At 49.0% G+C, this 16,134-nt stretch overlaps 1 protein-coding gene across 2 annotated transcripts; it reads left to right on the top strand.

Annotated features, from left to right (window-relative positions):
- The first annotated feature begins 3,541 nt into the window (after positions 1-3,541).
- RCC1 (regulator of chromosome condensation 1) lies at positions 3,542-14,407 on the top strand. Of its 2 annotated transcripts, none has more exons than XM_080921815.1 (10): positions 3,542-3,574; positions 7,407-7,488; positions 9,119-9,306; positions 9,446-9,625; positions 10,890-10,986; positions 11,077-11,199; positions 11,726-11,881; positions 12,071-12,190; positions 12,417-12,569; positions 13,516-14,407. In XM_080921815.1, exons 2-10 carry the CDS (start codon positions 7,416-7,418, stop codon positions 13,689-13,691), a joined length of 1,266 nt encoding a protein of 421 aa, XP_080777941.1. In that variant the 5' UTR covers positions 3,542-3,574; positions 7,407-7,415; the 3' UTR covers positions 13,692-14,407. The 2 variants fall into 2 exon arrangements, with proteins under 2 accessions (XP_080777941.1, XP_080777942.1); XM_080921816.1 differs by lacking the exon at positions 3,542-3,574 and adding an exon at positions 8,167-8,205 and having other exon boundaries at positions 7,410-7,488.
- Positions 14,408-16,134: the final 1,727 nt, after the last annotated feature.

The following is a 16,134-nucleotide window of genomic DNA, read 5'->3' as shown; positions in this document are numbered from 1 at the left end:
TTGAAATTAAGTTGATATCTTAGTCCTGAGCAGAGATTTGTCTTTGTGTATGTAGCCTTAACTACCCAGAAATTTCTTCTGTAAGCCAGGCTGGCCTTGAGCTCAGAGATCTGCTCTTCTCTGCCTCCATAATTTTGGGATTAAAGTCTTGTACCATGCATCCACTCAGAGTGGGGTATACCTAGACCTCAAGATCTAAGAAGATAGCTTTGTGACAATTTTTGGTATTTAAAAGTCATTTTTTATCTGTACACACTAAGAAAACTATTTCCATGTTTTGTTTTACATGTATTTTATGCTTATGGTAACTGGTAAGATTTCGATGCATACAATCAAACCTTTAAAAAAAAGTCAAGTACTGAGAATAACAGGTTTATGCCAAAATGCTTTTAAAAATCTGTACATGTATCTTTTTTAAATAAAGTTATAAGAAAAAACCACTAACACTGGGCTGACTCCCCACCCCTCATTTTGCAAGATTTATTTTAAATATATAATTTACACATCAGTGTTTTGCCTGCATGTATAAATATGAAACTCAGATGCCCTGGAACTAGAATTACAGATACATGTAAGCTTCCATGTCAGTGGTGATAGAAACAACCTGGGTCTTCTGGGAAAGACCATAAATGTTCTTAGTGGCTGAGGCATATTTCTAGCCCCTCACCAAATTGTCTATGTTATCAGCATGTGATTTGTGTACCGTGTGCATGGAGATGTGGTTAGGGCATAAGATCCCCTGGAAATGGAGTTAGATGGTTATGAGCCACAGTGTGGGTACTGGGAATCCAACCAAGTTTCTCTGAAAGAGCAACAACATTAATTTCTCATTTTGAGACAGTTTCTCCATGTAACCCTTAGCTGTCCTGGAATTCTGCCTCCTGAGAGCTCAGACTAAAGGCATGTACCACCCCTTAAGTGTAACAATTTTAACCCTGTTTTCTACCTCTGATTTTTGTGAAAAAAACATGTATTATACGTGGTTAGACTTTCTATCTAAATGGCATGAGAAATGGTTAAGAGTTATACTGCTTTTCCAGAGAACTGGAGTCTGGGTCTCAGCATCTATATCCAGCAGCTACCTGTAACTTCCAGATCCAGCACCCTCTTCTGCGGTCCACCTCTACTACATCCCCATTCGCAAACCCACTCACACATACTTGGTTAAAAAGTTGGCTTTGGGGCTGGAGAGATGGCTCAGTCATTAAGAGCACGATCTGCTTTTCCAGAGTTCAATTCCCAAATGGGTTGTGACTCACAGGTGTTGAGAACCACTAATTTAAACAGAAGGGTTACTAGTAATCTCAGGGGAAAGGGTAGGTTGATGGCCCTTGCTTAAGATATAAATATACTGTAGACACACCAGAAGAGGGGGTCAGATCTTAGTACAGATGGTTGTGAGCCACCATGTGGTTGCTGGGATTTGAACTCAGGACCTCTGGAAGAGCAGTCTGTGCTCTTAACCACTGCCAGCTCTGTCAAAGTCTTATTTGATCATATCTCTATGGCAACCCTCATACCAAGTGTTAATTGTACTGGAATTCTTTTACCTGGCAAGGGACTCTGGCAGGCTATGGAATGAAGGGCTTCATCCCCTTAGTGTTCCCTGTCTCTCTCCTGACTTAGTATTAGGGGTACCTGGTAGTTCACAACCATCTATAATGGAGTCTCATGCCCTCTTTTGGCATGCAGGCCTACGTGTAGATAGAGCATTGATACATAAAATGTAGAAACTGATTTTAAAACTGAGTTTGAGGTCAGAGGCTTGGTGCCAACACCCCTGCCATCCTAGCACTAGGAAGCTGTAGTAATTAAGATCTGGAGTTTGAAGTTAGCCTGGGTTTTCTTCAAAGACAAAGGCTTTTCCAAAACAATTTTAAAAATGCTTTTACAAGAGAAGATAAGTGATGGTCATTTTTCTGTAATTACATTAAGCCATGTGAATGAATAAGATCTTGGAGAAAGACATCAGTTTCCAGGGTGATGCTTGGAGAAACTTCGCAGTTTGCCATCCAGGAGAGGAGGTCATGATGGAGGCAGAAGTAACCCTGAAAAGGTAAGACAGAATCAGGGAATTGCTTTGGAGCTGACTACATAGTAGGAGGTGGCTCAGTTGTAAAGGTGCCCGAAGACTTGTCTGGTGAGTGTGGAATGGTAGGTGACAGTTGTGTAAACCCCACTGTTGCTGACAAGTGGGCCAAGCTGCCGATCTTGCTCTTGAGTCGCTGGGAATGATGGAGGACATCTTTAGTCCCAGCTCTAGGCAGCCAGAGGCAGGAGGGTCTCACAGTGAGGCCTTGTCTCAAAATAAGGGTCAAGAAAAAAGTTTAAAATGTTAGGATGACTTTTGGAGTCAGAATTAGCTGTGAAACACGAAACACCCTTTGTACAGATTACTGCCCTCAGATAGGAAGGCCATGACAAGTGTTTTCTTTTTTAAAAGATTTATTTATTTTATGTATATAAGTACACTGTCACTGTCCTCAGACACACCAGAAGAGGACATCAGATCTCATTACAGATGGTTGTGAGCCACTATGTGGTTGCTGGGAGTTGAACTCAGGACCTCTGGAAGAACAGGTGGTGTTCTGAACCGCTGAGCCATCTCTCCAGCCCTAAGCCATTTTTTCCCAGTGTTCTGTTTCCGGTGTAAGCTCTCCACTCCAACAGTTCCCAGCTCACTTTTCCTTCCCAGCCTTATCTCCTCCCTCCTCCCCTTTGCTGTCTTGTAGTTGAACCTTGCACCTCACACTTAGGCAAAGCATTCAGCCACCCAGCTCCTCTTTTCTCCCCAGTTTCTTCTTTCTTTCCGAGATAGCATCTCACTATGTATCCCTCCTAATCTCCTGCCTCAGCTTCTGGAACTGGATTTAGGGGCAGTGCCACTAGCCCAGGCATTACCCTTGTCTTCTGCTTGCTCTTTGCCTCTCCACTCTTGGTTACCCTTTACCCAAAGTCCATTCTTACAGTTCTGAACATTTTATCCTGTGACCAAAACCTTCACGTAAGAACACAATGTCTCATTGTAAATGTCACCCTCGGGGCCTGGAGAGACGGTTCAGTGGTTGTTCCTCTTGTAGATGATGGAAATTCCATCCCAGCACCTACATGGCAGGTCACATCCATCTGTAACGCCGGTTCCAGTGTAACTGATGCTCTTTCTGGCCTTTGCAAGCACTGTATACGTACATGGTGCACAAACATGCCTGCATCTGAATCAGATGACTCTAGGTAATAGATGGATTTTTTTTTTAGCCTTCTGCACAAACAGAACCATCAGCCTCGTTTTGTTCCGAACATATGTCACACACCATATTTTCCTAAACAAATCAGGATTCTAGTAGTTTCTCTGGTTAACTGTCCACTTATCCCACTTGGGGGTCTCAAATACACAATACAGAATACAAACTAGGAGCAGCCGCTCGCACTTCCCGCGGTGGCCGCCAGGGGCCGCCCTGCCCTGTGTTTTCCCTTCTGGCCAGGGTCGCGGCCGGAGGCCCGCAGAGCGCATGCTCCGGGCAGTTCTCCGCTGGCCGCCGAGCGCCGGAGTTGCTTGTGGCCGCCCTGCACCGAGGTAGGTCGCGCTCCGGTTCGTGGGGAATCCCTGAGGACGGGGAAACCGGGAGGCACGCGGGGTCGTGATGGGCCGAGATCGCAGCCCACATGGCGGACTGCACGTGAAGTCGGCGGCGTTCGGGACGCGCGAGCTCCGGCCCGCGTGGGCCCCGCCTCGCTCGCGTTCGGGCCCCTTCGCCGCCGCGCTCCGGGCGCGCGCTCCGCTCCGCGGCGGGAGATTCAAACGGCTGGTGCGCGGGGGCCGGGCGTGCGCGGCCCGGGGAGCTCTGGGAGCCATCGGTGGGGAGGGAGCGGCAGCATCCGCAGACCGTTGCCTGCCCTTAACCCCTGTGTCACCCGGTCGTTTGCTGCCGAACGTTTCCGTGCCTCTGGGGAACAATGGTTACAAAGGCGGGCCTTCGTGCCCTTTGCGGGGCGCAGGGACTCTCTGGCGAGACTTTCATGGATCCACAGTTAGGGCCTTCTGAGATCAGCAAAGTATGTCCGTGGAACTTGAGCGTCGCGGCTGCCAAGTCTTTGGTTCATCAGAAATTAAGTCCTCCGACCACGTGTGCTGTAGCACAAGCTGAGGTTATGAACAGTCCGGGAACTCCAAAGCGGAAGCCGTAACAGGGCTGTGGAGGGTTGGGGATGGCTTTCCAGGTGAGGCTTTAATATGTTTGGGGTCATAGACATTGGCGCTTGTGGGGAGGGCGTGGAGGACACAGAGAAGGCTGCTTCACCCAAGAAGAGCATTCTAATGGAGCTCAGAAAAGATGAGTTAGAAGTCATTCACCAAGTCCTGGTTGCAGACTCCTGAGAGCAGGAGTCTGGATTGGGGCAGGTCCCACTAGATTCTCTTAAACCTTAGTCTCCTTGCCTATAAAAGGAAGTAATGTGTACTATAATCTGTGCAAAGCTGGTGGCTCTAACATCTGCTAGAAGCTATTGCCCCTCTCCCTAGGGAAAAAAATTTAAGATAGCATCCGGACCTGGGTGAAGGACTTCCTAGTGTGAAGTGTGCATGCTCAGTTAGTTCCTGCCAGCACACAGCCTGCACAGGCTGGGGTTGCCAGGTGCTCCAGAAATGGGAGTAACTAGAAAATACCCTGCTCCTAGAGGTTGTCTAACTTAGTATACTTACCCGTTTGACTTAGCAGGCGAGCTCTAGCCCTGGTGGAGGGTGTCCTCTGGGATGTCATCTCACCCATGAATGGTCTGTTCATCTGTTTCTGACATGGAGATAGGTCTGAGCTCTTAGAGGGTCGTGCACTGTAGATGCTTATTAATGGAAATTGACTCGCTCTTCTTCCAGTCTTTAATTTCCTTGAAGACTGATCCCAGGATTGGGTCCCCTGACTGGAGTGACAGGTTGATTGTGAGCAGCCTGTGGGTGCTGGGAACCAAACCTGGATTTTCTTGAAGAGCAGCCAGCACTAAGCCTGTCTGTCTCTCTAGCCCTGGCTCATTTTTTCCTTGAAGCAGGGTATGTCTCATTATGTAGGCTTTTGTTGCCTGGCCTTGAATTTGTGGCAATCACAAATCCTGCCTCTGCCCACTGTGACCAGCTGGTCCCACCTTTTAGAAGGTGCTGCTCTTCCCCTGCCTTGCTTTTCCGAGTTTGTGCAGCAATGAGAGTTGCCCAGGCACAGATGAAGAATGTGTGGCTCAAAGACAATTGGGGGTCTCTGAGGATCTCTCCCCTCAGCTGGGGACCTGTTGGATCTGGCAACAGTCCCCCAAGGCAAGTCCCAGCTGCCATCTTTCCCCTCTCTTAACTTTTGCTTTCTGCTCCATGAATTTGGCCAAGCCCATCAGACAGGGTCTTGCTATGTGGCCTGGGTTGAGTTTGTTGTCTGTGGCGTACATCTGTGTCATTCATCTGAACACGAGGGCCTGCGTGTGCATGTGGGAGTCAGAGGTTTGGCAACTGCTCATCAACTGTTCATTGATTATGCTCTGCCTTTTTGAGACAGGGCTTCTCACGGAACCTGGCTCCGCCATTAGGGTGCCCTGGCTAGCCAGTGAGCTTCAGGGGTCTGCATCTCTCCGCTGCCCCTGCACTAGGATTGTAATGTGCTGTGCTCAGCTTGTGAATGCTGGGGCTCTGAAGTCAGGGTCACATGCTTGCACGGCAATCCCTTTGCTTTGGTTTTTGAGACAGGGCCTCCTGTAGCCTCAGCTGTCCTCAGCTTGACTATGCGGCTAAGAATGACTTGTACCTCACAAATGCTAGGAGTACAGGCATTTGCCATCATGCCCAACTTTAGCTGGTTTTGAAAAGTAAAATTTCTTTGTGTATAGCGAAGATTCATGAGAGGCATGAATTTTTCCTAGTTTCTAGGGAAGGATGGCTTGGGAGAAGGGGAACAAGGTGTGACTTTCTTCCCAGAACATAAGCTCCTGAACACAGGAAGCAGGGTAGCCTCCTCTGTCTCTGCCCTGCATCTCAGCCCAACCCCAGGTATTCGAGAGTATTTGTGAGAATGTTGGACACGGCACTGAGCACCTTCTCTGCTAGGGTCTTGCAGTTCAGGCTTCTATCCACCTTGAGAGGTCTTTGTCATTTCCTTTTTAACAGATTGTTAAAGATCAAGGAAACTAGAGTCCTGGAAGGTGAATTGAGTTCCCAGTGGTCCCAAAGAGCCATCACTTTTGGTGTGGGGAGAGTGGCCTCTTAACTACTGAGCCATCTTTCCAGCCCCATGGGGAGAGGGGTCTCAAAGCAGCACGGGGGTGGGGGGTATTGCCTGAAGAGTGGCTGCCTCTTGACAGAACTGGGCCAGCCACAACCCACACAGGCTCTGCAGGATCCTGGGCCTGTTTAAAATGTGCTGGTCTCCTCCCTCTGAGTCAGAAGTCCGTACAATCTGAGCTGACAACTGGGAAGCCTGAGGCATTTGGACCTCATAGGCAGTGGTGTGGGGTGGGTGGTGCTGACCAGATCCCCAGGAGACACTGAGAAGGGCCAGTGAGCTTGCTTTGATCCCAGTTGGCTTATGTCTCAGTATTACCTGGGGAAGACCCTAAACACCCCCCTACCACCAACTTTACTTTCTTGAGCAAGCATTTACTGTAGGACCGTTTTCATTGACTGTTTTGTTTTTGAGCCTGGGCCTGCCTCTATAGCCCTGCCTGCCCTGGAACTCACTGTGTAGACTAGGCTGGCCCATCTGGGTTAAAGGCATGTGTCACCATTCCCAGCTTTATTTTTATTTCTCTATCTTTATGTTGGTTTTGTCTTTTTGAGACATGGTTTCTCTGTGTAGCCCGAGCTGTCTTGGAGCTTGCTCTGTAGACCAGATCTGCCTGTCTCTCCCTCCTGAGTGCTGAGGCTAACAGTGGACACCCAGTCGGGCTTTATTTGAATTAAAACTTTTGTTTTGTTACTGTTATGGGATGAAACCCAGAGCCTCAGACAAGCTAGGCAAGTGCCATACCCCAGCTCACTGTACCAGTTCATTTAACAGCTACTTGTGGGAGCACAAGCCTGTTTATTCAGCTTAGGGGGTGCAGGCAGGAAGATGACGTGTTCAAGGCCACCTAAAGCTGCAGCGGACCCTGCCTCAAAATAACAGTGCTTAGTAAGCCAGAATGGATAGCAGCGGCGTTCACACTGTTGGGCAGATTCTCAGCGGGCTGCCATAAGTCTGATGCTGTTAAGTTCACTCTTCACGTAGTGTAGAGAATAGTTATGAGCTTGCTCATTCCTATTCCTCACCTGTCACACAGTTCTGGGACAGATGTCAAGTGCCGTGACTGCACGGGGTGTGTCCTCTTACTCTTCAGGGGTGAATAGACATTCACAGGGTGAAGCTTGTTACTCTGACTTGTACTGGGTTTTTTTTCAGGACAGGAAGATGCCACCCAAGCGCATAGCTAAGAGAAGATCGCCCCCGGAGGATGCCATCCCCAAAAGCAAGAAGGTGAAAGGTAAGCTGGCTGTGATCCCTTCTTGGCTTTGAGTGTTCTCTCAAAACAGTGAGACACCTGGACCTACTCTCCTTCCCTCCCTGGCTTGAAGCTGTGAGGGGCTTAGATGTCCAGGAACCCTGCTCAGCTGAGGTTTTCCTGCATTTCACCTAGCTCAGCTCTTTAGCTGTCAGAAAAGAGACCTAAGCCAAGGCATATCAGAGAGCCTTCAAAGCAATGCTGGTATCCCCCAAGCCCCAACCTCCATCCTAGAACTTGCCATCCCCCCCACGCCTCCCCCCAACGCATGGTTTTGCCTATCTAAAGGACTTAGGTCTCCTCCCCAATAATTAGAGAAGTTCTTGGCCTTAGGCCCCCCTGAATTGACACCCCAAAAGCCTGAGAGGCTCTTGGGCTTTCAGATGTGGGTTAGGTCCTGACTGCCACTTTGTCACTGTAACCACAGGCAGGTCACTCCTGACTGAGGCTGAGCCTCGCTTGATAGAATAGAAACAAGAGCTCCATGAGCCTGAGTCGTTGAGAATTAGAGGAGATAATGTCCCAGCTTTGTTTGAAGGACCTGTCCTGCCATTTCTCTTTCCTACAACCCCAGAGTGTGGCCAGGACAAGGGGAACCGCCCCTAGCATGGGAGGGAGGAGCGTAGACGCACAAGCTCAGACAGTGTCTGTCTTTTACAGACACTCGTAACCGCGCTCCTGCTACTCGCTCCTGCCAAGGTGCCTGTGGGCCAAGCCCAACTGACCAGAAAACCCAACCAGATGGCTCCCTGCCAGTACAGCTGCAGTGGCCCTGGCAGCCAGGGCCACACCCTTGGGGAGGGGACTGGATGCCATTGACTGTGGAGGGCTGTGGCAGGCTTGCTCTGGCTGCCAAAAGGCCTTGTACTACCCACTGGTTGCCCACACCTCTCCACAAATACATCTGTGGGTTCTTACTGTGCCTTCCAGTTGCTCTGAAGCTGTCAGTGCGCTGCCCATACTGACTAAAGGGGCAGTTTGTTTTCCTCCCGTGCTCAGCCTGGGGGTAGAGGGGCATTCAGATATTCAGATGGGAGCTGATACCAGGTATTTGCCCTAAGCTGCAGTGCAAACTCTGGTAATTAGCCTTCTGACCTGGGAAGGCTGTTGACCCTTTGGGAGGCTCTGTTCCATATCCTGTAAAGGGGTGTCATCTATTTTCGGTGCTTGTTTGAGATAGGATGGTCATGGCTGTGGAATAACTCACAGACCTGCCTGCCTCTGCCTCCGAGGGCTGAAGAGTAACTGGACAGTAAAGGTTGGCAGTATGGACCACACCTGTGACATGGGCTCACCTGGAAATTGTCTGCTCACTGTCCTGGTGCCCTGCCTACCATGATCCATTTCACTGTGTGGAGTGTCTCCTTGTTTCTCTTCCTTCCTCATATCAAAAACATGCTTGGATTTTAATCCTTTAAAAAAAAAAAAAAAAAAAAAAAAAACAAACTTTTAACAGATACCCTTGTCATCCTCTGTTTACAAAAGGAACTTAGGTCCTATTGGCAGAGCAAGGGCTTGAACCCCAGGCTATCACAGTCCCAGAGCCCATAATGTGACCTCTGCTGTCTGCCCTCATCCTACACACTCAGGGGCTATCTTCTCTACCTTTTAGTCTCACACAGGTCCCACCACACAGAACCAGGCTTGGTGCTGACACTGGGCCAGGGCGACGTGGGCCAGCTGGGGCTGGGTGAGAGTGTGCTGGAGAGGAAGAAGCCGGCCTTGGTACCCCTTCTACAAGATGTTGTGCAGGCTGAGGCCGGGGGCATGCATACTGTGTGTCTGAGCCAAAGTGGCCAGGTAGGTCAGAGGGTTGGGACAGGTTGGATAGGGCCTGGGTGCAAGGGTAGGGAACAGAATCTGGCTATAGAAGCAGGGAGTGGCCTAAGAAGGAGGCCACAGGGCCAGATTTTGCATTAACGGGACATCCTGGGCACAGGTCTACTCCTTTGGCTGCAATGACGAGGGTGCCCTGGGAAGGGACACTTCAGTCGAGGGCTCAGAGATGGTCCCTGGGAAAGTGGAACTGCAAGAGAAAGTGGTGCAAGTGTCAGCGGGGGACAGTCACACAGCAGCCCTCACCGAAGACGGCCGAGTCTTCCTCTGGGGCTCTTTCCGGGTAAGACTGGGGCTGGCAGGCAGAATTAACTCAGGATCCCCAAATGATTTACTTTCCTGCTCCCACTGTCTCTCATGCGTGTGGGAAGTAAAGGCCATATACATGAGTAGGGCCCAGATTCTAATTCCTAGCATCTTCATATGGGCCTGACCACTCAGGCCTTTGTGCTTGAGTGTGATGAGGTGCGTCTTTGGGGCGAGTCAAGGTTGCCTCTGGGCTCAGAAGGCCCTAGGAACTGCTATGTCTCATCTCCTGCCTCTTTCTCTTTTGCATCTCCTTTCTGGAGTCTTTGAGAGAAAGATCTGTGGGTTGGGTTTCCATCACCCACACAGCAACTCACAGCTGTTTATAACTCAGGCTCCAGGAGAGCCAATGCCTTCTGGCCTTTTTGGGTACTAGGCACATATGTGGTATAAAGACATGCATACTTGGAAAACACCGTAAACATTAAAAGTGAATAAAAAAAACAAAGCAGACTCTCATTATAACTTCCTTAAAGGCTATTGCAAAGGCAATTATTCATTCATTTATTCATTTATTTACTTATTTTTTTTGAGGTAGGGTCATTATGTAGTCCTATCTGTTTTGGAGCTTGCCTTGTAGACCAGGTTGGCCTCAAACTCAAAGATTCTCATGCCTCGAGGATTAAAAGTGTGACACTATGCCAGGTCCTCATTGACTGTTTTTGAGCTGGGTTCTCACTGTGTGTCTCTGACTGGGTTAGAACTCATTGTGAGGATGAAGCTCACACTCAAAGATCTTAACTCTCACCCATTGGTGCTGGGTTTAAAGGAGTCTGCCAGCACAGCTGTAGAAGCATTGTAAAAAAATTTTTACTGGGATGTTTTTAATACAGAAATGCTTAGAATAGCCTAGCGGTTATGGTGCCTTTAGTCCCAGCATGCAGGAGGCAGAGGCATGCAAATCTCTTGAGTTCAAGGACAGCCAGGGCTACACAGGGAAATCCTGACTCAAAAAACCGAAAGAAGGGAAGGAAGGAAGAAAAAGAAGTGCTCAGAATAATGTATGGCAAGAAGATGGCAGCAAGAACCTGCTGCTTCAACACTTTCCTTATGGCCAGTCTGCTTCTCTCTACTCGCATCCACCCCTCACCCTAACACAGTTCCCATTCTTTAGGATTTCCGTGTGTGGCCAGGCCCCTGCTGCTGTCTCTCTGTCCGTATCTGCTGTCACTGCCAGGCAGCTGCGTTGGCTGTTTGAGAGCCACAGAGCTGGCTGCATGAGTCTCCGCCCCTCTCTTTAGGACAATAATGGTGTGATCGGGTTGTTGGAGCCGATGAAGAAGAGCATGGTGCCTGTTCAAGTGCAACTGGACACGCCGGTGGTAAAGGTAGCCTCCGGTGAGTGTTCGGACATACTGTGGGCAGGAGCTAGCAGGAGTTCAGCCTTGGGCCTTACAGACAAGCCCTTCCTATGCTCTCTCACCTCAGGGAATGACCACTTAGTGATGCTCACAACTGATGGAGACCTCTACACCTTGGGTTGTGGGGAGCAAGGTCAGCTGGGCCGTGTACCTGAGTTATTTGCCAACCGAGGTGGCCGTCAGGGCCTTGGTAAGTGGCTTTGGTACTTCCAGTGGGAGGATTCGATTAGCCATTCCCTGGTGAAGATGAAAGGCAGGTGGGATTCAGTGTTGGCTTATATCCAGTGCACCTCCAGTGTTGGTTAAACACTCAGACCGTAAGCTGGCCATGGGGTTGCACACCTTTAAGCTCAGCACTCAGGAGACAGGGAGAGGAACATTGGATCTCTTGAGTTTGAGGCCAACCTGGTGTGTGTACTAAGTTCTAGACCACATTAGTAAATAATTTCAAGGGGATGGGTCTCAGACTGGGATGATTCCTTTATCTCTAGCTCCCCACCTGCTTACCCTGTCCCTAATTGGTTACTGTGAAGAGAAAGATGTCTTGATTAGAAAAATGTGTGGCACAGGCTGTTTCCCATAAGCTTCTCTTTTTGAGGTTTAAATTTTTTGAGCGGGGTGTTTGAACATGAGGCCAGTCAAGGGCGACCCTGCTTAGCCTCCTTGAGAAAATACCCTGTGTCTGTCACTGAGTCTGGTTTCCTCTGTACTTACAGAGCGACTCCTGGTTCCCCGATGTGTGCTGCTGAAATCCAGGGGAACCCGGGGCCATGTGCGGTTCCAGGATGCCTTCTGTGGCGCCTATTTCACTTTTGCCATCTCCCGTGAGGGCCATGTGTATGGCTTTGGCCTCTCCAACTATCACCAGCTCGGTGAGTCTTTTATCAGGCATGACCATGAGCCCTTGACTCCAGTCTCGGCTTTAGCATTCATCTGTTGCTTTTGCTCTGTGGGATAACCTGACCCCTTTGGAGCTGTGGTGTAGTGGTGTAAGGTAGCCTTGCTGGGGATGGATGGCAGTGAAAGGAGAAGCTTCTGGAACACCTTCACCCTTGATACAGGAACTCCAGGCACTGGGTCTTGCTTCATTCCTCAAAACTTGACATCCTTCAAGAATTCCACCAAGTCCTGGGTGGGCTTCTCTGGTGGCCAGCATCATACAGTCTGCATGGATTCAGAAGGTAGGATTCCCAGGTCTTCTGTATCTCAAAGACAGTAGTCCCTGAGGCAGCCACATCACTAGGATCATGGTTTGGACAGACATAGATTTGCATCCATGAGGGTTTCTGGTGCTTCAGCATGTGAACACAGAGGGAATTGTGTAGAGGATTTTCTACCTCACCTGGTGTGCATTCGTCTTGCTTGGAATATGCTCCCTGCTGATATTCTCTCTTCTTCATCCCACAGGAAAAGCATACAGCCTGGGCCGGGCTGAGTACGGGCGGCTGGGCCTTGGGGAGGGTGCGGAGGAGAAGAGCATGCCTACCCTCATTTCCCGGCTGCCGGTGGTCTCCTCAGTGGCCTGTGGGGCTTCTGTGGGGTATGCTGTGTCCAAGGATGGTAAGTGGGGCTCCTCAGGCTTGGTTGGGTTTTGGATAGGGGGGGTTATGATGCCTGCCAAATTCTTTGGCAAGTTGTGTGACTTGTCACATGGAGTCAGATGCAGGGCTAGAGACTCTCAGAAGCTCTGGCATGTTTTGAGACAGGGTCTCACCATGTAGACCAGTCTAGCCTGGAACTCATAGAGGTTCACCTGACCCTGCCATCTGAGTTTGGGGATCATAGGTCTGTCCCGTCTTGAGCTGGGCTCAAGAACATTTTTTTTTTAATGTTTTTTCTACATGTATGTCTATTTACTGTGTATGTACTTGATGCCTACAGAGGCCAGAAGAGGGCATTAGATCCCCTGGAACTGGAGTTAATGGTGGTTGTGAGCTGCCATGTGGGTCCTGGCCAATCTAGCAGAAAAGGGTTTGGACAGCAGCAAAAGCTCAAGAAAGGTGCATAGCCAGGAAACCTTCAGAATTCGGGTTTGCAGAGGTTTGTCCTTTGTGAAAACCAGGGTGTGGGTCCGGTATTAGGGTACACACTTTTTAGTCCCAGTACTCAGGAGGCAATGTTGGGCACCTCTCTGAGTTTGAAGCCAGCCTTGTGTACATAGTTCAGGGCCAGCCAAGGCTACACAGTGAGACCTGACCAAAACAAAACATTACCAAAGGGTAGCATATCAAACTCAAGAGCATCCTGAACAGAGTAAAAGGTGGCTGGTTTCAAGAACATAAGTTTATTATGTAGCCCCTGGGTGCTGTGCCTTGGAGTAAGGAGAGTGTGAACAAGGGCATAGTCTCCCTGGCTCTTCCAGTCTCCCTTGAACTCTTGGGCTGGGATCTTGCCAGACTGCTATTGGTCAAGGCAAAATTCACCACTATGTCCCAGGCATCTTCTGGTGTGGAAAGGCAGGGCTGAAGACCACAAAGGCAGCTGCCTCTATTTCTGTCTCTTGCAGGTCGTGTTTTTGCCTGGGGCATGGGCACCAACTACCAGCTGGGCACCGGGCAGGATGAAGATGCCTGGAGCCCTGTGGAAATGACTGGCAAACAGCTAGAGAACCGTGTGGTGTTAACTGTGTCCAGTGGGGGCCAGCACACAGTCTTACTAGTTAAGGACAAAACACAGAGCTGATGATGTCTTTGTGGGCCTGGCTCCTGGCCCCAACCCAGCTTCACAGAACAGGAATGGCCAGCTACAGACTCCAGGAGGCCCCTCCCCACCCCTGAGCAGATATCATCTCCTGTCTTTTCCCATCACCACAGCAGAATCTGTTTTCTTCTGTTTTGTCCTCTTTCTAGAATCATCCTGGTACTTGTAGGATGTGGGGGGGATGGGAGGACGGTCTTTGCTTGCCAGAGGCTTACGTTGTTAGACTTTTCCCCCCCTTCAGTACCCTGTCTCCTGTGGTCCTGGCTGGCGCTGGCTCATTACCTACAAAACCCAAAACAGTAGCTTAAAACTACACACAACATCCTGCCCTGAGGTTTTGGTGCCCACACTCTGAAAAGTTGGGACTCCATTAAGCCTTGCTTCCAATGAGCCACTCTTTCTGTTCCTAACAGTAGTTTATGAGGACACAGATCGTTTGTATAGTCATCCAGTTGTCATGGACCCATGCCTGAGGAGATCTGGACAAAGGCTTTTCAAGGCTCTGGGTGACCTAAGCCAAAGATTTGGCTCTAAACAGGTGTCCATGGGCAAAAACAGTGACCCACTTGAAAAAAACCAACTGTCCTCCCAAAAGCACAAAGCACCCAGTGTCACTTGGGTGTCACCTGTCCACTCCCCATTAGTCAGCCTTTCTGCCATAGAGGACTGGATAGCCATGCTGGGCTCGGCTGGGCAGTCAAGGCAGGGTATTGGGGAAGGGGTGGGGTGATTTAAAACGGTGCTGAGGGAGGAGTGAAGGGAAAGGTGGAGGGGCAGAGGCTGGTCCTAAGAAAAGTTAACAGTGGCTGAGAAAATAGTTTTGATTTTTTTTAATTGTATAATATTTTGGAGGGGAAAGTAAAATCTTGTAACACTTTGAATAAATTTAGAGTTTTATAAAATGGGCTCTCTGTTTTTATGCATGTCCCCTGGAGTTGTCTTTAACGGAACACCTGCCTCTGAGCTTGTCTATGTTAAGGTTATGGCTGATACAGTCATTCCAATGTCTAGAGAAGACGTGTTTGGTTTGTTTTTTAAATGGGCTCTCAGTGTAGCCCAAGCTGACAACCTGCTCTTCCTGCCTCGGCCTCAAGTGATGAGATGACAGGCCTGGCTTTGGAGTGGAATTTTTAAAGCCTAAATCAGGGTTTTTGTTTTTGTCAGGATCTGTGTGTCCTTGGCTGGTGTAGAACTCAGAAAAATCTAGCTGCATCATCTGCTTCCTGAGTGCTTGTCAGTTCTGCTCTTCATCACCGTCTCACTACCATACCTAGCCCAGAGTCCAGTTTTTAAGTACAGCACATTACTAGAAGTCCTTAATGACTTGCCAGCATTTTCGACTGCCGGTGTATTTAATGCATACCCTTGGGGGTAGTGTGACAAGCATCCTGGAGATATGCTATACACGTGGCTATCCACCCCAGGTAGGGAGCATAATTTCCAGAACACGGTAAATTATGGATGCCGCCATATTCCATTTGATGAACCAATGAGCTTTATTGGGATTGTTTGCTAGTAGGGGCAGAAGTGACATCATCAAAGCCCACCCCAGTGCATAAAAGCTTGGTACCTGGAGTTCACTGTGCAGCCTGCAGGCAGCGTGAGAGTTCCCTTTCCAAGTGACCCTGGTCTAAAATTCAGGCGACTCTTCTGCTTTATGTTTCCAGGCAGCTGATCCATGCAGCCCAACCTCTCTCTCCTAGAGGGATTCTGCTTTTATTGCTTACTCTGGGAGAGAAGGGCCTGACCTGGTCAGTTTCAGAGGCTTATTTTGAGTTGTAGCCTTCCTTGCAGAATAGATGGCTCAGTGATTAAGAGCACTGACTGCTCTTTCAGAGATCCTGAGTTCAGTTCTTGGCAACCACATGGTGGCTCACAACCATATGTAATGGGATCTGAAAGTGACATTGAGCTTACGTATAATAAATCTTTTTTAAAGCACTAGTTGCACTTGTAGAAGACTCAGGTTCAATTCCCAGTACGCAAAGGGTACTATACAACCATCTAACTCCAATCTCATGGGATCCAAAGCATTCTAAAGCTTCTGAAGACATTTTTTTAAAACATTTGTATGTGTATGTGTGTCAGATTCAGTGCAATACGCTCTTACCTACTGAGCCATCTCACCAGCTCCTTAGCACTATTTATACAGTAACAAGGGAATAGGAAATTTGTAGACTCATAGTTGGGCCCTGGAGTCCTTGGCTTGGAGAACTTTCTACAGCTTGGGGTTGAAGGCCTTAGCATAGACTTGGTTATCAGACTCAGTCTGAAGGCACAGAAGCTTCCCACTTAGCTAAGTTGGCTACCAACTGGATGAAGCTTGGAATACGTCCACCTTAGGAGTTCTCAAAAACCAAGTTTACTATGGGTTTTTGTGGTCTGGTAAAGCCTTGGTGTTTTGGATTGGTGTCCTTCACTTGTA

The sequence above is a fragment of the Micromys minutus genome, assembly GCF_963924665.1.
Source record: "Micromys minutus genome assembly, chromosome: 9".
Lineage (NCBI taxonomy): Eukaryota > Metazoa > Chordata > Mammalia > Rodentia > Muridae > Micromys > Micromys minutus.
The sequence above is the reverse complement of the archived record's forward strand: the minus strand, read 5'-3'. Positions and strand labels throughout refer to the sequence as shown.